Source organism: Canis lupus, chromosome 8 (genome assembly GCF_048164855.1).
Source record: "Canis lupus baileyi chromosome 8, mCanLup2.hap1, whole genome shotgun sequence".
Taxonomy (NCBI): domain Eukaryota; kingdom Metazoa; phylum Chordata; class Mammalia; order Carnivora; family Canidae; genus Canis; species Canis lupus.
This window is the reverse complement of record NC_132845.1, coordinates 44,369,996-44,392,812: the sequence shown is the minus strand read 5'-3', so window position 1 is coordinate 44,392,812 and position 22,817 is coordinate 44,369,996. Positions and strand designations below refer to the sequence as shown.

Genomic DNA, 22,817 nt, shown 5'->3' with positions numbered 1-22,817 from the left:
CCACTCCGGCCCACCCCAGCCCGGCACAGGGGAGCAGATGTCACCCGAGCTGCTCCAGGCCTTCTCTGCCAAGCCCGTCTGCTCACCAAGGAGGACTCGGGAATTGCCAGAGTAGAGTAGATGAGTTCTTACCCAACTGTGGGATTGAGGAGAGCCGGCAGGTGTGTGTTAGCCCTCTGGGTTTGGGATTTCACTCACCCAGAAGCTGTGTGTCACCTCACTGTTCTAGCTCATCGGCACTTCCCTCAGAGTCAGGCTCTCGCATTCGGGTCGCCCGCAGTTGGTGGTGGTCCCACGCGGTGTCCCATGGCCGTCGGTGCTGTCTCCCAATGTCCAAGCCCTGTGACTGATGTGGCCTTTTCTTGCAGACACGAGTTGGCGCTCCGAGGCCACGTTTCAGTTCACTGTGGAGCGCTTCAGCAGACTGAGTGAGTCGGTCCTTAGCCCTCCGTGTTTTGTGCGAAATCTGCCATGGAAGATTATGGTGATGCCACGCTTTTATCCAGACAGACCACACCAAAAAAGCGTAGGATTCTTTCTCCAGTGCAATGCTGAATCTGATTCCACGTAAGACAGTTTAAATGATGCGATTACAAACCCACAAATAGTTACGCTACGTGATCGATCAGAGGCCCGATCTGATCGGCCTCTCTGAACTTAACAGTTTTGAATTTCCTTGCTGCCTCTGCATAGCCCTTTTGACATTACATTCGGTGACATACATTTCCCTCTTTAAAATTCACTGGTAGGTATTCTATCCAAACTAGAAAAGGTGTGTGTTGCAACTAAAAACACAAAAGTTCACATGTTAGAATCTACCAGCCCATGGAACATGGAATTGGGGCCCATGTGGCCTGGCTCACCGCTGGACTGCGGGCTTTCCCGTCCTCCCAGAAACTGCCTGAGAGGACAACTGTAGTTAAGGAAGATCCCTCAGGTCCTGCAGCTTCCCCTTCGGTGTGTCAACCAGTTCCTCTGTGTTAAATCAGAAAGTTGGAATCAAAACCTTTGAGGGCTTTATAACAGGAGCCTCTCCAGCTTATTTTAAGAAAATTGTTTTGTTCCTATAATTTTTAAAAAAGAAGTGTGCAATAAAATGTCTTCAAATTGAGAAAAGTCTCCATGGTCCCTTTATTCAGATGAAACCAAAGATAAGAGGCTTCACATTTTCTACCTATTGATTCATTCTCAAAAGTTTGATTCTTCCCTTAATTAAAAACTGTCACTGTTCAGCATCTATCAGAAGCTTAGTTGATATGGTTTGAGAGGGTCACTTGTCCCCCATTGTCCTTCTCGTTCCATGTCGAGGAGCCCATGAGAAGGCTGCTTTCTTGGCCCACGTCTGTCCAGTCACCCCCAGACTGAGGCCCTTTAGAGCACTCATGAAGGCTATTGCCCAAGGGCTCTGGCCCTCGCTGCTCTGTCCAGGTTCCAGGGAACATAGTGCATTTCCTTGGTTTTTTTTACGTGACTATATAAGAAATGCACACGTGATTATGTGCTGCTGCCAGGGCCTGTATGTAGGTTAAATTTTTTCTTCCCATGTTCACATTATGATCTGATTTCTGGTGAGTATTTGGGCTACACTGTAGTCTGACAGACAACTTTAGCCTGACAGTAGTTTGGGAGAACAGTGAGCTGTCTGTGTGCAGTACAGGCGGCCTGGCCTGCGCCCGCAGCAGCAAAAATGCCAACATCGGCTCTTTCCGCTGAGCCGCGCGCGTCTGCGCTGACATGGATTCGGAACTGTCTTGCCATGTTGCTTCTGGGCAGTTCTCCTTTAGCACCAGGTCCTTAGCGGACCTTTAGAGGGCCGGATCTTTTTGGTTTTCAAATACTGCTCTAGAGGCCCTTTAGTGATCTGTGCCCAACTTGACAGTAGTGGGGACACTTCTGTGGCTGGGATTTGGTGCCCAGCACAGCCCTGCCCCAGAACCTGTGTGTGAGAGGGGGCTCTTGGACGGCATGGCCTTCATCTTTTCATTCTCTTCTTTTCACCTAACACCCTGATCAGATCCTAAAACTACCATGTGATCAGGAAACTAGTCACTCACAGAATCTAAAGACCAGTATCTAAAATGCAAAAATTTCTTTTTTATTGAGACCAATTTAAAAAAATAGCACCTGATTTAAAACTTTTTAAGGAAATAAGACCATAGGTCACGACACTACAGATGGCATAGGGGCACCCCAAACCCTTTTAGATGCTTTCTCCATTAAAGGTAAATGTGCCCCTCCCAAAAAAAAAAAAAAGAGATAAAAGAAAAACGTGGGCATTTTTGTGTGCTGTGATTTTAAAAGTACAAACATTAGTTAAATAGGTCAACTGAGGCTTAGATTTTCTTTGAACAGGTCGTGGTCTTGCCATGCGCAAGCTGTGCTGAAGATAATAAATTACAGAGACGATGAGAAGTCGTTCAGCCGACGCATTAGCCACTTGTTCTTCCACAAGGAGAATGATTGGGGGTTTTCCAATTTCATGGCCTGGAGCGTAAGTAACCAAGTATTTATGCAGAATGATCTGAGCATTACTCCGTCTTCCCAAGTCCTTCACTCTTCAGAGCCTTCTCTTCATTCTAGAATCAAAACGTGTGCTTCCTAAGTGGGACAGGTGTCCGAAAACGTGTTTTCTCCAGTTTGCTAGCTGAGATTTTTATTTTTAAGCAGCCAACAAGGCAGCATTGGTGGGGCCCCCAAGTGAGGCATAGTTTTGGGGAACCTCCTCAGTTCTTGGTTCTCCAGCGTGGGTTCTGCAGAACCTCTGCAAGCCCTTGCTCTGGAAAGTGGGACTGATGCCTCGGGAGCCATGCCTCAAGGCCGTGCCCTGGCGATGAGCCCCCATTGCCTCCCGCATGCCTCCTACGGGAACCAGGCTCTTACTGATTTTGTTCAGAGGACGCTAGTTAACACAAACCAAACACTGCAAAATTAGCACAATTTGAGGGTTAGAAAAAGTAATGTTTTCCTCTAAGTAGAGGGCACCAGGGTTATTTTCTCTGGAATGAAGTGGGCATTCGTGTGTTCTCATGCAAGTTGGATATTCTTATTTTTTATAGGAAGTGACTGATCCTGAGAAAGGATTTATAGATGATGACAAAGTTACTTTTGAAGTCTTTGTACAGGCGGATGCTCCCCATGGAGTTGCGTAAGTTTTTCTTTAATTGGGTGCTATTAAGAAATGCCTTCTCTGCTGTGGTGAAAGACGCACTAGCATGTTAACAGATGCATATACTTAACAGATACGCACCCTCTCTGCGCTTGCCCCTTGGCACACATATGGGGGATACCCAGCTGTGTCTGCCAACTTCACCTTCGCCCCTTCGCCTGGCATAGTTTATGGAGTGGGTTCTGTCTGCCAGACATTGCTGTGCACTAGGAAGGTGATTGTGGTTGGCAAGACAGCCACAGGTTTCTGTCCTCAAAGAATGTTCAGACTGGTGGGACGGAGGAAGTTCATGCCAGTTCATAAATAACTACAGAGGAAACACCCTGGTTTTATTTTGAGGAAGGCAGGGATGTGAAGGTCTGGGAGTGGCGGGTATGATGAGGAAGCAGAGGAGGAATGATGGGTTGGAGGTGGTGAGCGAGGTGGAGCCGAGGTCGGAGGACCTGCAAGAGAAGCGATTATGCCTCTGTGGTGGCCGGTCTATGTGCCCGAGCAGTGTCCGGCCCTACAGGAAGCGTGGGCTTGGGTTACTTGTCACGGGGAGGGTAAGGGATTGGGACCGGAGAGAGCAACAGGAGCAGAGACACCGGCAGGAAAGTGTGGGGTTGGGCAGCACATCCAGAAGGTGTGGGGGCTGAGCCGAAAGCTGGAATCGGGCTGTGGGGCCCTACTGACTTCAAGGCCCAGGAGTGAGGCCGTCAAGTGCAATCTGGGAAGAAGTTGAGCGGCAGGTGCCAGTTTCTTGCCCACGTCACTTTGTCTTCACGTGGCTCTGGCACGAGTGTGTGTGTGGGATGACCTGGATAGACTGGGACAGAGAGCCGTGGGGCTGCCGAGAAGCAACTGTTACTTGGTCCGGGTCCTGGCTGGTGTGGTCCCGGAGTGTGTTCGGGAGGAATCGAGCTTTTCTTGACTAGCCTTTTCAGAGTTCAAACTGTATTCAGATGTCAGGAGTGGGGGCAAAAGCAAGAAACTAAATTTTTTGTGAGGGCGCTCCCCACCCCCATTTTGAAAACCTTTCCTCTGTTTATGATATACTTCTCTTGACTAAAAAAGTGGATTGGGTTTTTCAGCCTTCCCAATCAAAACAGATTTTTACTTTAGTCTTACCAAAACCTATTCAACCATTATCACCTAAATCTTTGATTATTTTTTTTTTTTGATTATGGTTTTTAAAATAACCTCTATAATGTAGGATTCTTAGATTTTCCTGCCAATTCTTAAAATTATCCACGGATAGGTGCACACACCCACCCACACACTTTAACCAGGGCACTTTGGCACGTGTGAGCGTGTCAGCAAGGTCATGGAGTAACCCCTGGAAGTACTATTGACCCTGACCGCAACCAACAATAAACATCTCTAATGTTGCTCACACTTGATGGCAAATGTGTTTGTGTCTTTGTATTATGTACAGAGGGAGATGGGGAAGGGGGTGGTTTCAACTGGCATTCTCTCTGGCTTATTGTTACGATGGGGGCAGCAAGCAGTGAGGGCTGCTAACTCTGAGAATATGTACCTCTTCTCCTCAGCAACCCCCACCGTAGACTAGGGAAAAAGCACTAGGAGTTGAGAAGCCCAAACTAACACTTGGCCCAGTGTACGTGCCTGTCTCAGCTTTATGTGTATGACTGCAGAAAAGACGGGTTTCGTCTGTTGGCATTTCATGCTGACTCCACACTGGGAGCCAGTACACACGCAGTGGGACCACACTGGGAGCCAGTCTGATAGGATTCAATGACTCCTGTGAGCGGTGATCTTGGGAAAAGGCAGCATTAAGCCGCTTCCTCCAGCACCGGGTTCGTGCACTTGGGTGGACAGGGCCCATGACCGTGCTAAGAACTCCTGGCCCTGGTGCCCCTGGCGCCCTGGGGGCCTGGCGGTGAGTTTCTGCCATGGCGGGGTGCGTGGCCGTCGTTCCTGTGTCAGGATGGTGGGAGAGAGGTGATGGTGCACAGCAGTGCGGTGTCGGCCACACGCCGGCGTCTCGCCAGAACACTCCACACACACTGCAGAAGCGAGGAGGTGTCCTGTGCGGTTTTCCCTCAACCTCGAACTGATCTTGTAGGTGGGATTCAAAGAAGCACACGGGCTATGTCGGTTTAAAGAATCAGGGAGCGACTTGTTACATGAACAGCCTGCTGCAGACTTTATTTTTCACAAATCAACTACGAAAGGTAAATGGATGGTATTTCTCTCCCTCAACCTTCCACCCACCCTTTTGCTCAAGTACTGAGGGTCAGGCAGAGAGTCCTGCCCCCCGGCTTTGCCGTGTCTCTCCCAGTACCACAGTGCTGTCTCCAGAGAGGGGCCCCACTTCCAGCGTGTGGAAGCTCGTAAAGCTAACTTGGGTGATCAGACGTTTGCCAGCTAACAGACCTAGCTTTGGCGGGCTCTGTAGCCCCATGATAAAGTTGTTCTTTTTTTTTTTTTTTAAATATGAAAGCCATTGGTAGGGACATTTGGGAAGTTTTATATCCAATCTGAATTGAAAAGCCCCTGGCTATGAAGTGTAGTTTTCACTTACAGGTAAAACTTAACGTTCATGAGAATTCTAGTAGAAACCACAGATGTCCCTTGCATCCAGTGTAGCTAGTCGTCTGTCCTAGCTAGTCGTCTGTCCTTTAGGAATGCCGTGTGAACAGCATGGAGCAGTACAGACAACATGTACTCCTGGTCATGGGGGGGCCGCTGGCTGGTCTGCTGGCTTCTCCTGTTCCGTCGGCACAGCACCGTAGCTGCCCCGACAGGATGGTGTGGGGACAGCTGGATGTGGATCATTACAGTGGCACTTAGGTCTTATCACATCTGTTCACGAGTAATGTTAAGCTAAAAAGTGTTGCTCCAAGAGGTATGAACTCAAAGTGGTTCTCTTTGGATGGTGAGCCGTGGGTAATTTTTAAATTCCTTTTTACTTTCTTGTATTTTTTTTTATATTGCCTCTCAAGACTTTCATGATTTAAAAAAAAAAAAAAAAAAACTTTCTGCCCTATTTTGGGGGATAGTTAGAAGCCCAACCAACTACCGTAGCCATTGTGATACTAGAAATGTTACTTTCACATAAAATTCCACTTTTATTTCTTAATCAATTATTTTAGGCTGTGTACATGATGCCAACAGAGGGTGATGATTCATCCAAAAGCGTCCCCTTAGCATTACAAAGAGTGTTCTACGAATTACAGCACAGCGATAAGCCTGTAGGAACAAAAAAGCTAACGAAGTCCTTCGGGTATGTATCGGATATCTGCCTTTCTGTTCTGCTTCCTTCTGCAAGGAAGAATAAAGAGCGCATAGTAGGAGAATCCAGAGTGTAGTGTAGGCATTTAAGTTTTAAGTCCATCTGAGTGTTTTTATCACCATATTTTTGCTTTGTCCTCTTGGGACATAAAGGCTCTTTTCAGAGTTTTGCTTGAGACCTGATTCTCCACCTGACAGCATCCTCTCACACACAGCAAGGTGTTCAGAACAGGACAAAGCTGTGAAGGTGTTGGTGGCCTGATAAAATCCAATATATCTTTTAATCTGGGCCCCCCAAAATAAATAATCTCAAAAAATGAATTGAAGAATAATGGCCGAGTATGCAGTTTACCCCCCCCCCCCCCCAGTTTACCTTTTTAAGTCTGAGTTGCCTAATTTGTTCTTGCTTGAAATTTGGAAATTTAAATATAAACGTTCCTTTTCTCTTTCCAAGGTGGGAAACTTTAGATAGCTTCATGCAGCACGACGTTCAAGAGCTGTGTCGAGTGGTAAGTTCTGCGCTGTAATCCTGCACTCCTTAACATTGGCTGTTGTGAAGCACTTTCAGAAGTGGTAACCGAGTCAAAGCTCAGGCCTGCTTCACGCCAGTGCAACTCAGATGCGCCCATCCTTTCTCGGGACACAACCAGGCCAGGAAGAAGAGGCAGCATCTGTCTCATTTTCAAGCCAGAAAGCTTGAAAAGAAAATTGTTGGAGAGGGCAGTATGAGGGGAAACTTGGATTTCAGTAGCAATAGGTAGTAGCATCGTTTGAATTTGTTGAGTTGGTACATCTGCCTGAGTTACTAATCGGAGGAACCACAGATCAGCTTAGGTAGCTGTCCCGAGCTCTTGAGCTCTCTGCTTCGCTGTAGAATAGTGCTTCCATTGTTACTCTGTAGCGTCCAGACTCCTGGGCACAGAAGTTCTAACTGAGCAGCCATCTGTACAGGTGATTCTCCCCAGAGCCATCTTTAGCAAAATCCCGTCCTTCCAGTTGTAACCAGAGACACACAGACACACACACAGACACACATACACAACATGAAATGGTTATTCAAGGTGATTGGCTGGGCAAGGTGTGTTTTCTTTTTTGCAGCACTAGCTGGATTGAATCCAGTTCATTAAATATCCATGGACAAACCAGTCAATCCTGTTGACAGGCTCAACCTCATTAATCTCTTGGTGTGGACCAATACGAGTTAAGTTTAGTGCTCAATTTACATGCTTTTCCACAGAGGTAAAATGAATATAAAAAATGCTTCTAAAGGCACTACAGATTACTAATTCATTCCAAAGGCTGTATAGAGGTTAATCTCAACTGTTGCATGTAGATATTTTTGTAAATATCCAACCAAGAAAGAAGACTTTGTATGTTTTCATAATTGCATGCTAAAGGTCATAATATTTATAGTCTAGATCTTCTTTGACCATTGAAATTTCTTAGTCAAGTTTCAAATTATGGTATGTTAATTGAGCATAACATTTTCTTAAAGTCAAAACTTTCTCTTCCAGTTGCTTGATAATGTGGAGAATAAGATGAAAGGCACGTGTGTGGAGGGCACCATACCTAAATTATTCAGAGGCAAAATGGTGGTATGTGGTTACCAGTTTTCACCAATGATTTTATTTTATTTTTTTTTTTTCACCAATGATTTTAAACGATTTAAGAATGCTACTATTTTGACAATCAGTACTTAAGCCATCTTATTTTCCTTATTTGTAGTCCTATATCCAGTGCAAAGAAGTAGACTATCGATCTGATAGAAGAGAAGATTATTACGATATCCAGCTAAGTATAAAAGGAAAGAAAAATAGTAAGTTTTGAACGTCATGGCACAACCTTTTGCTAATTTCTGTTTTGGTTTAATACTTCATTTCCCCAAGTGGTTTTTGTTGAAATATGGCACAGCTAGAGAACATTGCCCAGGTGATAGGCGTGCAGCTACCCACGTGCACACAGGCTCGTGCCCGCACACAGGTCAAGCACCTCAGCATTTGCAGCACAGATGTTGGCCCTTCCTGGCCATGACCACCTCTTCTCAAAGGAAACCACTGTTTGGGCTTTTAACACCCCCCACCCAAAAAAAAAACACCCCCCCAGGTTATTTTTGCATGTTTAAAATATAAAGATCAGATCGTGTTGGATATAGCCTCTGTTTTGCATTTCCTGTGCTCCACATCCTATGGACGAGAGAAGCAATAGTGTGATGTTTTTGCTGCTTTCCAGTATTCCACATGAGGAGTATTCATGGGTGTTTCCAGACCACACCTTCCTTGATAGACATTTGGGTTTTCAGGGTGTGGCTGTTGGGCTTGAGGCTCCCCCACTGCTCTTGGGCCCGGCTCCCATATGTGTTTGTGCGTTCATGGTGAGCGTAATTGTTGGCTCTAAGGGGGGGTGTCCATTCAGAACATGTTCATCACACTGAACATCATAGTGGGCGTATGGGGCTGTCTCCGCTTTAATATATGTTCCCCTGAAGGGCAGTCACCTTGTCACCTCTCCAAGTGGTTGCTGGTCTTTGGGATATCTTCTTGAATGTCAGGAATAGTTCCTAGTAACTTAATGTCCTAGTTGACCAGTTCTGTCACCTGTGATTTATGGATCTGTTTCTGTGGATTTACTTTTCTCTCTATTGGGGGCTGTTTTCCGGCTTCCTAGCATGTCTGGGCATCTTCTTGGATGCCTACTATGGTAATTCTTCTCTCATTGGGTATTGGATGTTCTTGACCTTTGTTCTGGAGCACGTTGAGATGACTTGGACATGGTGTAGTTCTTTGGAGGCTGGTTTTCATGCCGTCAGATGGGAGCTCCACAGTGTTTAGTTAGGGCTACTGGTGCCTACGGCTGGGCAGCGCCATTCTGGGCCTTCTGCCTGGAGCTTCACGTACAAGGAGGCTTTTCACTGTGGGTGGAAGGAGCAGAGCCCCCATTGTCAGGCAGGTGTAAGCTCTGGGGACTGTCATCCTGTCCTGGGCGGTTCCTCCCCTGGCCTCAAATCATGTCATCCTTCTGCTTGCTGATGACCACCCCACAAGGCTCCAGGAGAGCCTTCTACAAACTGCTGCCGCCGTCTTCCTGTGCACTCTGTGCACTACAGAGTCCAGCTGCCTTGGGCCCTCAGGCTCTCAGGAGATAGGGCCCCATTTGGGTTTCTTTCCACACAGTGAGCTGGACAGTTGAAGGGCTTTCTGAGGCTCACAGTCCTGTACCGCCCATGGTCCAGGGTGTGAACTTGTTCAGCGCAGGAGAGAGAGTTGAGCGGGTGCCAGGCGGGGCAGGAACAGGGAGGAGGGGGGTTCCACACCCCACTCTGGATGCTGGCCTGGCTGCAGGTAGAGCCGCTCCCCTATGTGGGGCTCACCTCTGTTCACTCTTTGAGGGGTGCTGCTCCTTTAAGGGCATTTCAGAATTTTAGTGAAATCAAGCCTTTCGTTCTTTGCTTTTTATGTTAAGAACACCTGCCCTGAAGTCATAAGATATTCCCTTAGTTGTTGTTGTTTTATCTTTTCTATGTATACATAATCCACCCAGAATGGTTTTTTTTTTTTTTTTTTTTTTTTTTTTTTTTTTTTTAAGATTTTATTTATTTATGAGAGAGAGAGGCAGAGGGAGAAGCAGGCTCCATGCAGGGAGCCCGACGTGGGACTCGATCCGGGTCTCCAGGATCAGGCCCTGGGCTGAAGGTGGCACTAAACCGCTGAGCCACCCGGGCTGCCCCCAGAATGGGTTGTATGCATGTGGTAGGATGTCAAGACTGATCCTCCGCATGTGGGTCTCTGGTGAACCCATCACCTTCTCCCCTTGCTCTGCAACTTTGTCAGCAGTCAGGTGTTCATATCTGTGTGGATTTGTTTTTAGACTCTTTCTTCTGGGACATGGGTCATCCTTGCACGAATTCTACACCCTCCCCCACACCCTCTGGCATTACTGTGGTTTAGTTGACCAAATTGTAAGATGTTCACAGCATGCGTTGTGATTTTTCTGGACGTACTATGAAAGGAGCACTCCATCCTAGTGAGCACATCTATGCCTGTACATCGTCCTCTTTGTGTGCGTGTCAGAGCATTTGAGTTCTGATCTCGTAGCGAATTTCATTTACTCAATAGGAGGCTAGCGGCTCTAGTCCCCGTGCTCCCCATGTGGTCCTTAGCCCCAATTCATCTTATTACTTACTGTCCCAGCCTGTCCCTCTCGTCCCCACCTTCCCCTTCTCTACCTGTACTGTCTTGATTATAGCTTTGGTAAGTGTTTGGGTCAAACTGTGCACTTTAATGTTACTTGGTCATGTTAAAGTTAGTAAAACATTTGACTCCACATTATCACTTGCAACACCCTGAAGAAACCGTGTCTGTGTTCTTAGAGGTTCGGGACTCCTGTGGAGCAGTGGCAGGGTCACAGTGGGTGTTGGTGGGTCTCGGGCAGAGGCCAGGAGCTGCGGTTCTCCGCTTTCCTCCAGCAGGCCCAAGTAATCGGGACGGTGGTGTCACCATCAAGACTTTAGTGAAATCATTAGCTGACTTTCTTCTCTTTCTCTCTTTCAAGTATTTGAATCATTCGTGGATTACGTGGCCGTAGAGCAACTAGATGGTGACAATAAATACGACGCCGGGGAACACGGCTTGCAGGTAACGTGGGAACTGTGTGCCACCTTACCTGCCACGGCACTCACTGTGTTTCCACATCCTCTGTGTCACTTGTGGATGAAACCGTTACTTGTACCTTTTCATGTGCTGCTCAACTTTAGAGCTCAAAGGATTTTATTTCTTAGTGCACACACTGTATTTGGGGCCTCCGATTGTGCAGCTGCTCAGGCGGGCCTGGCGCACGAGAGGCCCTGTCCTGGTGCTCTGTGGTGTTGTCTCTGTTGCATCCAAGACCCCGCTCCTCACCTCACTGGTGTCCCTGGGAACTTTCCCTCAGCTTCCTGTTGTTGTAGACTTTCTTATTTGCTTGGGCTCTGCTTTTGCTTGTGGTGTACTTTGGCACGTATATGTGTGATGTAGTTAGTTTTCTTGTTTACTTTTAAAGATTTATTTATTCATGAGAGAGTTTTCTAAAGGATCCTTACTTGTAGAATGAGCAGCGTGTTTTCTCTTGCTTGTTCTGTGAACACAGGGTGTCCCTGCTTGTCTTCCACAAGGCCTTGCAGGGACTCTAAGCTTCTGGCAGTGCAGTGAGCATTATGGACAGGTGACTGGTCAGTCCACAGTTGGGTGGAGAGACATGGACTATATGTTCCTGCCTGCCAGTCAGGCGAATGAGTGGATCAGCAGCATCCTCCAAGATGCAGCCATCCAGAGTCTGTGTTGCAGGTGCATAACCTGGACACGTGGGCTCAGCCAGTTTATAATTTCCCAGACCATCCTGTGTTTACCATACCAAGCTTGCTAATTTACAGTTTGTGGCGCTGATGTGCCTATTTTGCAGTTGGCCACAGATCTGCTCTTCTGCTTAGGCCGCTCAGGATGCTGTGTTGTGGATCAGAAAGTCACTTTGCAAACCTGCAACTAGATTCGCTTAGGGAACACTCTGGTCAACTCACAAGAATTGCCTTGGTCCACACTGGATAGTTTGGGGTCTGAGTGAGCAATACATATTTTGGAATCGTAGCCTCAAGGGACCATGGTAGAGAAACAATTCTTTTATTGTCCTTTAAAGTTTATCAAAACCATGCCACTCCTTTGTGTGGCAGGAAGCTCCTGGGTTTTCATTTTTCCAAAGATAATTTGTCCTCTTAATTACACTAATGTGATGTCAAAGAACCTTGTCTGTGATGGTTCTTCCGACTGGACCTAGCCAGCCCCAGAGGGAAGGCCTGAATTGGAAGCTGAGCTATGATGAGAGCCCCCGTGGTCTGGTAGTGGTTGGGTTATCAGAGGGTTATTTACAGGAGGAAACCAGAGTTGGCTGAGGTGAGGGCAGGGCTGTGGGAGCTACGGAGTCGGTTGGTCCCCTCCAGGGGAGGCCTTGTTCAGAAGCAGGGCACATCCCACTCCACAGAGGCCACGTTGCTAGTGTGAGGGTCTTGCTGCTCTTGAGTGAGGACAGTCTTCGGAAGTGGGTTGGACTGTAAGCATCCAGTGCGCACTCTGCAACATGTGCTCTGAATTGAAGGTGCTGAGAGCCCAGGGGCAGGAAGCCGGTTAGTAGCGTCCTCCTGACCCCTACCTCTGAGCACCTGTGCTTATTCCAGCCAGGTGTCTGGTTTTTTGTTTTGTTTTAAAGATTTTATTTATTTATCCATGACAGAGAGAGAGAGAGAGAGAGAGGAAGGGAGGGAGAGAGAAGCAGGCTCCATGCAGGGAGCCCAATGTGGGACTCGAACCTGGGTCTACAGGATCACACCCTGGGCCGAAGGTGGCGCTAAACCGCTGGGCCACCGGGGCTGCCCCAGCCAGGTGTCTGTAAGCACAGGTGATCACATCATTGTAGTCCTGAGCTTCTGCTTTTCCCATTAATGATTTTTGGTGTTCTTTTCATATTTCTTTCCCATAGTGTTTAATGATTGTGTAAAACAGCCCCAAGTGATTAAGCCCCAATTTGCTTAGCCGTTCCCCTGTTGGGCATCAGAATATAATGCAAAGTAAATCTCTCCCATGCAAGCTACTGTAGCAAACCTGAGAGAATGATCTAAGCAGAACATTGTATGTTTTTTATTTTAAAGATCTTATCTGGGATCCCTGGGTGGCGCAGCGGTTTGGCGCCTGCCTTTGGCCCAGGGCGCGATCCTGGAGACCCGGGATCGAATCCCATATCGGGCTCCCGGTGCGTGGAGCCTGCTTCTCCCTCTGCCTGTGTCTCTGCCTCTCTCTCTCTCTGTGACTATCATAAGTAAATAAATAAAAAATAAAAATAAAAATAAAAAAAAATAAAGATCTTATTTATTTATTCTGTGGACCTCGATCCCAGGACCCGGGATCATGACCTGAGCCGAAGGCAGACACTCAACCACTGAGCCACCCAGGCCATCCCTTTATTTTTTAATTGCAGTCTCATCGATGTGCAGTATTAATATTAGTGTCAGGTGTGCCACATAGTGATTTGATGTTTTACATACATTAGGAAGTGCTCACCACAGCACAGTGTTGCCAGACTGTCCCTATAATGTACTTTGTATCTGTGACCTATTTTTTAACTGGAATTTTGTATCTCTTGATCCTCCCTCACTTGTTTCACCCCTCCCCCACCCCTGCCCTCTGACAACCACCAGTTTGTTCACTGTTGATAAGCCTGGTTCTCTTTTTGTCTTTGGGGTTTTGGTTTTCTTTAACATCTTACTTATTTATCTGGGGGGGAGAGTGTGCGCATGTGTGAACTGGGGAGAGGGAGGGGGAAATAGAATCTCAAGCAGACTCCCCACTGAGCATGGCGGCCAACACAGGTTTGGATCTCCCGACCTTAAGATCTCGATTGGAACCCAAATCAAGAGTTAGACGCTTAACCAACTGAGCCATCCAGGCTTTTCTTAAACAATTTAAAAGCACCCCTGCTGGATACCTAATAAACCCCTTCCTCTCCCACCAGATTTCACCGACCACTATTGCTGTCCTTGCTTCAAGGACTAAGTAGGGCTGAACTAAACTTGCATTTCTTTTTCAATGTTCAGGAAGCAGAGAAAGGTGTGAAATTCCTAACTTTGCCACCAGTGTTACATCTACAGCTGATGAGATTTATGTATGACCCTCAGACGGACCAAAATATCAAGATCAATGATAGGTAATCTATAGTGGGATGTGAAAGTTAAGATTGAACATCGCCTGCCCTTGGGGGTCAGTCCCAGTGCTTTATTTCGTCTGTTTATGTTTTCAGTTCAACTCTGATGTATTTCGGTCTCTCTCCTGCCTCAGTATCCCAAGAACTATGGTTTTAAAGGATAATTTCCCTTATGAGATTTCAGAGGCTGCTCCTTCCATAGCTCCCTCTTAGGGAACACCAGCCTCCTCCACACTGTGGCAGGAGGAGGTCCCTGAGGGAAGGGTGCATTCACCAGAATATCACTGTTACCTCAGGAGTGGAATTTGATGTTGCTATATTTGTTTAAATAGGATTCTCCAATACTTTGTAACCTCTCAGTTGGCATTGACTTCTAGAATATGCTGGAATTTTCAGGAAGATGATGTAGATGTACGTGTGTGCTTTATTCCAGGTGTTTTCCAGATTCCTAAAATGCCAGGTTAAAAAAAGTGATAGTACATACTACCTTCCCTGGTTTAGAATATAGAAGTTTTGTCCTGGTTAGTTTGGGCACAGGATAGAGGTTGGTTATTCACCAATCAAACTTGAAGGAGGACGGGATCCAAATTATTTGCCACCAGCCAGGTCTTTGCTCTTTCATTCTTGCCCATCACTGTGGAATTTATAAGGAACTGTCTCCACCAGACCTCACATACTGGCGTCTTGTAGACTAAGTCCACCCTGCTCAGGTGTTTCATTGGGTCCTTACCTTGCTTTTGTTTCTGTTTTTATTGGCATTAGTTGCCAGCGTTTAAAAAAAAATCATGAGATTTCACGTAAAAGCCCAGATTCCTGGCATCCTTTAGGAATTTTGAACATTTGGCAGCCCAGCCAGATTTGCTGAGTGCAGCATTGGGCTAGTGCCGGGGCAGTTGCCCCTTCGGACTCTGTGCACACGCTCTCCTCTGAGTCCTTGCCGGCCCCCTCTCAAGGCACTCCTCGTGACCAATTTTGACTGTGTTAAAATATTTATGGACCCAGTAATCTAAAAATGAATCGAGTTCAGGATGTGTTTAGAAATCAGAAGGTTATAGGGGATCCTTTCTTACATATCTTCCCCGTTCAGATTCAATTTCCCATGTTTCCCAAACCTACAGTATATCCTCTGTGGTCTGATTCCTGGACAGCTGGAATTATCCGTTAATAACATTTGGAATTACGCACATCCTAGAAAAGTCATGGTGTGTATCCATCCCAAGGCTGGCTGTTGTGTAATACCCTCAGCTTAAAATTCTGTTAGGCATCTCAGTGCATGTAGAAGCATTTCCATCTACCTAACTTCAAATTTTGTACTGCTGTATGGAGAATTAACTTGTTCAGATGAATAGAAGCTACCTTAGAAATTGTTCAGGGGCCTCCTGAGTCACATTGATACTTCCTTGTCCAAATAAAGATGAGTCAGTAAATTAGAACGCCTAGCAATAAGTAAAGCCTAAAAGGTAAACTATTTCACATGTTAATAAACCTGGATTTCTTTTAAAATGTTTTTCAATAGGTTTGAATTCCCAGAACAGTTACCACTCGATGAATTTTTGCAAAAAACAGATCCTAAGGACCCTGCAAATTATATTCTTCATGCAGTCCTGGTTCACAGTGGAGATAATCATGGTGGACATTATGTGGTTTATCTAAACCCCAAAGGGGATGGCAAAGTAAGTGCTGGGCAGGGGGCAGAGTTGGATGTGATGGCATGTAGGCATTCACCCTGACGCTCAGCTTCGCCTTTTCCTCTTCCTGCCCGATTGCCTGGGTAGCAAAAGATTTCACCCTGGGCTCTGATTTATCTGTGTGCTCTCCTGCATTAGTTGCTGATACTTAAAGGTGGATAGTGAATTAGTGTTTGTGCTTTGTGTATGCCTCTCCTTATTAGTATCCAATGTTGGACCTTTATCCCCTCATGTAAAGTGAGGCACAAATTTTGCACTTATGAATACCAGCAGAATAATCACCCACGGCCTGGGGCCGGGCAGGCGAGGCAGTGATGATTTACGTGCCTGGTTGTCCGCAGTTGTGATGCTTCATCTTCCCCTGGTTTGCATGGATCTGCTCTCAGAGTCTTCCTGAGAGGATGAGGGTCTCCTTGGGGTCTGTGTCCAGGACCATAGGGCCAGTGAAGAACAGAACAGAGGCCGAGCCTGCCTCACTCCAGCTGAGATTTGGTAGAGGGACCCACACAGCACCAGACCACGATGAACCTTTCACTGCAGGATGTAGCAGCATGTAAAATGACTCAGCCCACAGTGAAGAGATTGAAAATAAGTATTACATAGAACTCTGCTGATTTTTTTTTTTAAGTCTGGCCCTCACTTGGCTGTGGTATGTCATGAGATAGGATCAAATGTCTCATTTAATTTTATAGCTATACCGTAAAATTTCCATTTTACTAGCAGAGTTGGGTGTGCCCTGAATGATTTTCTCAAATCTGTAAAGAGTTGTACTGGCAGTAGATTGAATCTAAATTGAAATGGGCCGTTGGAGTATATGACAGGGTCGCCATCAGAGGCACCTTCACGGTTCCGGCCGAGGTGCCGGTGAGCTTCGTGACGGGGCCAGTTGCCTGCAGCCGTGCCTGGGCCTGCACACCATCACCTCACAGGTTGGAGGAATACACTGCCTTTTGCTCCGTGTGCTTCTCAGAGCGCTTTATCTCTGCCGCGTCTCGTTGCTTCCCTCGCCAGTGGTGTAAATTTGACGACGACGTGGTGTCCAGGTGTACGAAGGAGGAGGCCATCGAGCACAACTACGGGGGGCACGATGACGACCTGTCTGTGCGGCACTGCACGAACGCATACATGCTGGTGTACATCAGGGAATCAAAGCTGAGTGAGTAGAGCTGGGGCGTGCCCTGCGTCCCCGTGGCCCTGACCTCTGCTGCTTGTCCTCGTGTGGCCTCGGTCACGGCGTCTCCGGGCCAACTGGATGGCGCATGCGGGTTCTGATGTGGCCTCGAGGTCCCTAGTAACCTCACTCGGATAAGATTGTGTGTTAACCACGACAGGACCCTGGAGCCTCATAAGGGTGGTGGGGGGAGGAGGTGGGAGACAGAGAGGAGAGCCTGTACACAGGTGAGCAGGGCCACATTTGTCGTGCAGGTGAGGTTTTACAAGCTGTCACCGACCACGACATCCCCCAGCAGTTGGTAGAGCGACTCCAAGAAGAGAAGAGGATCGAGGCCCAAAAGCGGAAGGAGCGGCAGGAAGCCCACCTCTACATGCAGGTTCAGGTCAGCCAGGCTTCCACGCACTCTTGCCTCATCGGGGCGGGGCTGCCACCTGAGCATCTGCACCTGAGGGGCCGCTCAGGGCCCCCGGCCAGCAGCGCTGTGTCAGGGTGTGGATGAGGAGCGCAGGGGGGCAGAGAGGGGAGCACCTCAGGAGGGGTGCACGGGAGGGCGAGCTCCCGGTGGGCCAAGGAGAGGCGTGACCGGTGATGGGCAGGGAAGGAGAGCTAGACGGGGAGGTGAGTTTCCAGACGGTTTGGCTTCCTGGTTCGGTTGCAATATTGGGAAGCAGCTGTTGCTTTCAGCAGGTTGGTTGCCGGGGAAGAGGTGCTCGTGCACGCGTTCTGACCGCGTGGTCTCCAGACGCTGGCACACAGCGGGCCTCCGGCTAGTGCTCAGGGGAGGGAGGAGTGGCCGTGTGGACGTGGAGCTCTTGGCACTTTGTAACTGAACACCGGATTCTGTCCTTCGTCATCCTGATGCTTTTCTCCTCGGGCCTCTCGAGGAAGGTTCATGGAAGCAAAAAACCAGCTCTTCCTTGCATTTTACTGTGGAAACTTTGTTCTCCTTGGGGTGGTCTCCTGGCATTTGTGCGTCCGTTGGGAACTCTGTTGTGTGTTTTCTTGTGTATTTTCAGATAGTCGCAGAGGACCAGTTTTGTGGCCACCAGGGAAATGATATGTACGATGAAGAAAAAGTGAAATACACTGTGTTCAAAGTATTGAAAAATTCTTCCCTGGCTGAATTTGTGCAGAACCTCTCGCAGACCATGGTGAGTGCCGGTCGTGCTGGGGAGGGTTGTTTTGGCCTCCGGGGGCCGCCTGCCCTCCTTCCTAAGTGGACGGCGTGGCACCGGGCATCGAAGCCCTGGCACTGGGAACCCTGAAGGCCAGGTCTCCGTTGTCCACGTCAGCAGGGAGAGCTGTAACGGTCTTTTCCCTTCTAATCCTAGAACCATTACATTCCTACGGAATTAAAATATGAGCTTATTTTGTTTTTAATTAATTTAGTTTTAACTTTTTTTTTCAGGGATTTCCCCAAGATCAAATTCGATTATGGCCCATGCAGGCAAGGAGCAACGGAACCAAACGGCCGGCGATGTTGGATAACGAGGCAGACGGCAACAAGACGGTGAGGGTCACGGGCGCTGTGTGTCTTGGTTGGAGTCCCGGGAGGTGCTGGGGACTGTGCGCTGCTGCAGCCTATTGGTCCGCCTCTGGCCCACCTACGTGCAGGCAGGTGTGGTCTTCGCTCTCACTTAGCTACTGAAATATTCTAAAACCGGCATCTCTTCTGGAAATAGATGATTGAGCTGAGTGATAATGAAAACCCGTGGACGATATTCCTGGAAACCGTTGATCCAGAGCTGGCTGCCAGTGGAGCCACGTTACCCAAATTTGACAAAGATCGTAAGTGCTCTCCACGCAGCAGAGCTGGCTTCCCATACCAGCGTCTAGACACACACGGGGTTAGGCATTCCTCCCTTGCCAAGAAGTCTGGTTCCAGAAATGTCCCCCAACCCCTCCTCATGCTCAGGCTTCCTGGCGAAGCCCGGTGGGCCTCCCAGACTACTGGTGGCGGGAAAGTGGTGGCACCTCGCCTGGTGCCGTCCGAGGTGGAGGTGCCATCCGAGGGCTGGGTCCTCGTGTCCGCCCTTGCCGCGTGCCTCACGGGGGCTGCGACAGAGCAGGGCTGGCAGCCTCTTCCTGCCGAGGGCCAGGGAGTGAATATTCACGCCTGGGAGCCACTGTGGACCACTGTCCAAAGGCGGCCGCAGAGAATGCGTCGGCGAGCGGGTTGGCTCTGTTCTGGCACAGCGCTGTCTGACCCACAGCAGATGGGTCTGCTGACGCTCACCGTAAAGTGCTCAGTTGTTTGTGCTGACAGACACACATGCTGCCATTTTCTCATGGCGACGCTCAGCTAGCTAGTTGGTACCTGGCCTGGAAAATAAGACGCCTCATGAGTTCACTGCCTCGGATTAGTGTTTCCCAGGGGCTCGATGGTCGGAGTGGTGCTGTAGTCCTCAGCTCAGCCTTTTTGATTAACCTCGCCTGACACTGTAGGTTTCGGGTGCCGTAGGCTGTCATTTTGATTGCCACTAAGCTTAACATTAATATTTTTAAAACGTCATCCCAAGTGTTAAGATTCTAACAAAACCTGTTTATTAACCTTATAGATGATGTCATGCTATTTTTGAAGATGTATGACCCCAAAACACGGAGCTTAAATTACTGTGGGCACATCTACACACCAATATCCTGTAAAATACGTAAGTCCTCACTGCGCTCACCCCTGGAGCTGGTCATGCTGAAGTCTTGGTCCATTACAGCTTTGAACTCTGTTTTCCTTGAACCCAGGTGACCTGCTTCCGGTTATGTGTGACAGAGCAGGATTTATCCAGGATACTAGCCTTATCCTCTATGAGGTTTGGATGGCTCATTTTTCCATAATCAGTGTATCTATCCTGGGTGGTTTGGGGAGGGCTCTTGTTTGTTCTGCTAGCCCTGACTTGGTTGTCATGGGAAGTCTGCCACAAAGTGGTGGGGGCCTCGGGCGGGGTCGAGCTGAGGGTCACATCTGAAAGTCTCAGATTTTTCCTCAGTAAGGCTCACTGATCGTTATGTCTTTGTGGATTGTAACGTTCCCATTAGCGTCTTCACTCACTAGAAACGTAGGGCAGAGAGAAGAGGATGCTCGGGGAGGACATTAGACAGACGCTCACCTGCAACCACTCATCTCGTTTACTGTAGGAAGTTAAACCGAATTTAACAGAGAGAATTCAGGACTACGACGTGTCTCTCGATAAAGCCCTTGATGAACTAATGGACGGTGACATTATCGTCTTCCAGAAGTGAGTAGTGTTTGAAGGACTCTATCGCTTTGTACTAGGAGCCCCAGAACCAAGAAACAGAACTGGATTGAAACCCTGAGTTACATTTTGTTTGAAGTAGCTGAGAATGTTGACAGAAGTCGGCCTTCTCTTGGTTTGTGGGGGTCACAGGCAGTGAACCTTTCCCTCATTTGACGAATGGTCTCAGGTCCTAAGAATCAGTGATGAGCATGGCAGCTCTTAGGAGGATGGTTTCCCTGGCCTTTCACGTGAGGTTCCCCGGTGTGCACTTGCACGCGTTAAATCCGTGTGCGTGTCAAAGCAGCAGCCCTGCGGTCTTAGACGCCTTGTCTGAAAGCAGCCTTTCCCGTGCTCTTGAAGGAGCCATCTGGCTGCGGCATCCTGCAGCACTGGTTGTGGGGGGCCCCCGAGTGCAGTGGCTGAGAGCGGGGCTTGGCCAGGTAGTGAATATTTTAGGCTTAGCGACGACTCAGCCTGGCTGCCCTAGTGTGACAGTGGTCGCCTGCCAGCCCCTGGTTAAGGAGCATGGTCCAGAGTCCTTCCCTGTGCGTGAAACGTGTTTGTATCGAGTCAGGGAGCAGGCCGTCTGCACTGGCGCTGCGCGAGGCTCAGAGCACACACACAGCACCCTCGCCTGGGACAGACTCCCAGCATCCTCGAATGTTAGTCAGAACTTCTGTGCACACCTGTCCTGTGGTTTGAGAGGTGATGCCAGTTTGCTTTTTACCAATACCCCTGGCCTGGACTTCGGTTCAGTCCGGAAACTGTTTCTTTCTCCCCCCAGGGATGACCCTGAGAATGATAACAGTGAATTACCCACTGCAAAAGAATATTTCCGAGACCTCTACCACCGTGTTGATGTCATTTTCTGTGATAAAACAATCCCTAATGATCCTGGATTTGTGGTTACATTATCAAACCGAATGAATTATTTTCAGGTATTTGATAAATAAAAGCCCTTTCCCCTTCAGATTCCATACCTGAGAGCTTGTTATTTTTAAAAAGAAAGGGTTGCTGAAGAGGCTGATGGGTTTGGTTCTGGAAGAAGGGTAACAGCCCCATAGTCTGAGATGGTTCGGGGGCCGGGGCGGGTGGGTGGGTAGTGCTGTCGCTGCCACGAGGCTAGCAGCTGCTCGTCACCCTCCCGGCCCCCACCCCATCTACCTCGGCATAATTCGGTTTCAGAGATGATTGTTGTTACAGCCACTTGGCCTCAGTTAGAACATGCCATTGGAAATTAAACCTGTAGTCCTCACCATTAAATGTGAGAAACCCTTGGGGCACCCGGCTGGCTCAGTTGGAGGAGCTCGGAGTCATGAGCTGGAGCCCCACGTTTATAGAGTTTACTTAAGTAACCTTCAAAAGAAAAGGTGGCACCTGGGTGGCTCAGTCGGTTAGGGGTCTGCCTCTTGATCTCAGCTCAGGTCTTAATCTCAGAGTTCTGGGTTCAGGCTACTTAAAAGGGGGGCAGTGGCACAAAAATCCTTTAGCAGCTAATTTCCCCTCCCCATGGGGATACACTGGGGAGTTTATCCCTGGTAGATGGTGGATGTTGAGGCCATGTAAATTCAGGCTGTACATTTCACATTTTTTTAAGAACATTGGGTAAATGGTTAATGATAAAGTTTGTAAGCAGATCTCCGTTGATTCCCCAAGATGAGCCTTCTTTTCTGACTTTGTGTCCCTTCCCTCCTCCCAGGTCGCAAAGACAGTAGCACAGAGACTCAACACTGACCCCATGTTGCTCCAGTTTTTCAAGTCTCAAGGGTAAGGCACGCCCGCGGTCACTCGCTGTTGGTCTGTACTGCAAACCGTCCACAGTTGACCCGCCTATGGTTTAACTACTTCTAATAAGTAGCTGGCCATGGCAGCTGGCATGCCATTGCTTAGTTTCCGATAGCCGTCACCACGCACGTCCTGACCACACTGCTCGCAGATGTCCTAGTAATTGGCAGCCTCCTCTAAAGCCGGGCTTCCGGTAGCGACAGCACCCACACGTGTCCCATGCATCGAGATGGGGCCCGTCCCAGCCGTGGTGGCCCCGCACTGTGTCACCATTGCTGAGGGCACGCAGGTGGGCCGCCAGAGGGATTTGAGGCTTGGGAAACAGGAGTCTTGAGGGAAGCCAGGCCCAAATTTTGAATGTAGGCATAAGGCCAGAGTTTGCTTTTATGCTCACTCGTGGATATTTGTTGTAGGCAAATAAACAAGTCGTTTGTTGTATATGCTGTTTTCTTGTGCAGCTATAGGGACGGCCCAGGTAACCCTCTTAGACATAATTACGAAGGGACTTTAAGAGATCTCCTACAGTTCTTCAAGCCTAGACAACCTAAGAAGCTTTACTATCAGCAGGTAAGAGTCCCATTTCATGTAACCATGGGTCATAAGGAGAAGGCTTGGGTTTTGTGGAAATGTATCTAACAGTCTCTCTTTTCTTACTAGCTTAAGATGAAAATCACAGACTTTGAAAACAGACGAAGTTTTAAGTGTATTTGGTTAAACAGCCAGTTTAGGGAAGAGGTATGTGCTTTCCAATGATAGGATTTTTTTTCATGGGCGTGTGTTTCTGTCTGTCTAGCCCTTGAAAACTAAAACAGGAA

General features: G+C 48.2%; 1 protein-coding gene across 3 annotated transcripts in view; it reads left to right on the top strand.

Moving 5' to 3' along the window:
• Window positions 1-22,817, top strand: part of USP7 (ubiquitin specific peptidase 7) — a 65,274-nt gene that overhangs the window by 38,151 nt on the left and 4,306 nt on the right. For all 3 annotated transcript variants that reach the window (XM_072835736.1, XM_072835737.1, XM_072835738.1), the window contains exons 3-25: window positions 369-567; window positions 2,353-2,491; window positions 3,057-3,145; window positions 5,235-5,343; window positions 6,265-6,395; window positions 6,858-6,912; window positions 7,918-7,998; window positions 8,129-8,219; window positions 10,952-11,034; window positions 14,016-14,125; window positions 15,639-15,795; window positions 16,822-16,966; window positions 17,236-17,366; window positions 18,001-18,135; window positions 18,393-18,494; window positions 18,667-18,772; window positions 19,543-19,635; window positions 19,724-19,791; window positions 20,117-20,217; window positions 21,002-21,155; window positions 21,917-21,984; window positions 22,461-22,569; window positions 22,660-22,737. In XM_072835736.1, coding sequence (XP_072691837.1) covers window positions 369-567; window positions 2,353-2,491; window positions 3,057-3,145; window positions 5,235-5,343; window positions 6,265-6,395; window positions 6,858-6,912; window positions 7,918-7,998; window positions 8,129-8,219; window positions 10,952-11,034; window positions 14,016-14,125; window positions 15,639-15,795; window positions 16,822-16,966; window positions 17,236-17,366; window positions 18,001-18,135; window positions 18,393-18,494; window positions 18,667-18,772; window positions 19,543-19,635; window positions 19,724-19,791; window positions 20,117-20,217; window positions 21,002-21,155; window positions 21,917-21,984; window positions 22,461-22,569; window positions 22,660-22,737 — 2,534 coding nt within the window. The remainder of the gene's footprint in view (window positions 1-368; window positions 568-2,352; window positions 2,492-3,056; window positions 3,146-5,234; window positions 5,344-6,264; window positions 6,396-6,857; window positions 6,913-7,917; window positions 7,999-8,128; window positions 8,220-10,951; window positions 11,035-14,015; window positions 14,126-15,638; window positions 15,796-16,821; window positions 16,967-17,235; window positions 17,367-18,000; window positions 18,136-18,392; window positions 18,495-18,666; window positions 18,773-19,542; window positions 19,636-19,723; window positions 19,792-20,116; window positions 20,218-21,001; window positions 21,156-21,916; window positions 21,985-22,460; window positions 22,570-22,659; window positions 22,738-22,817) is intronic.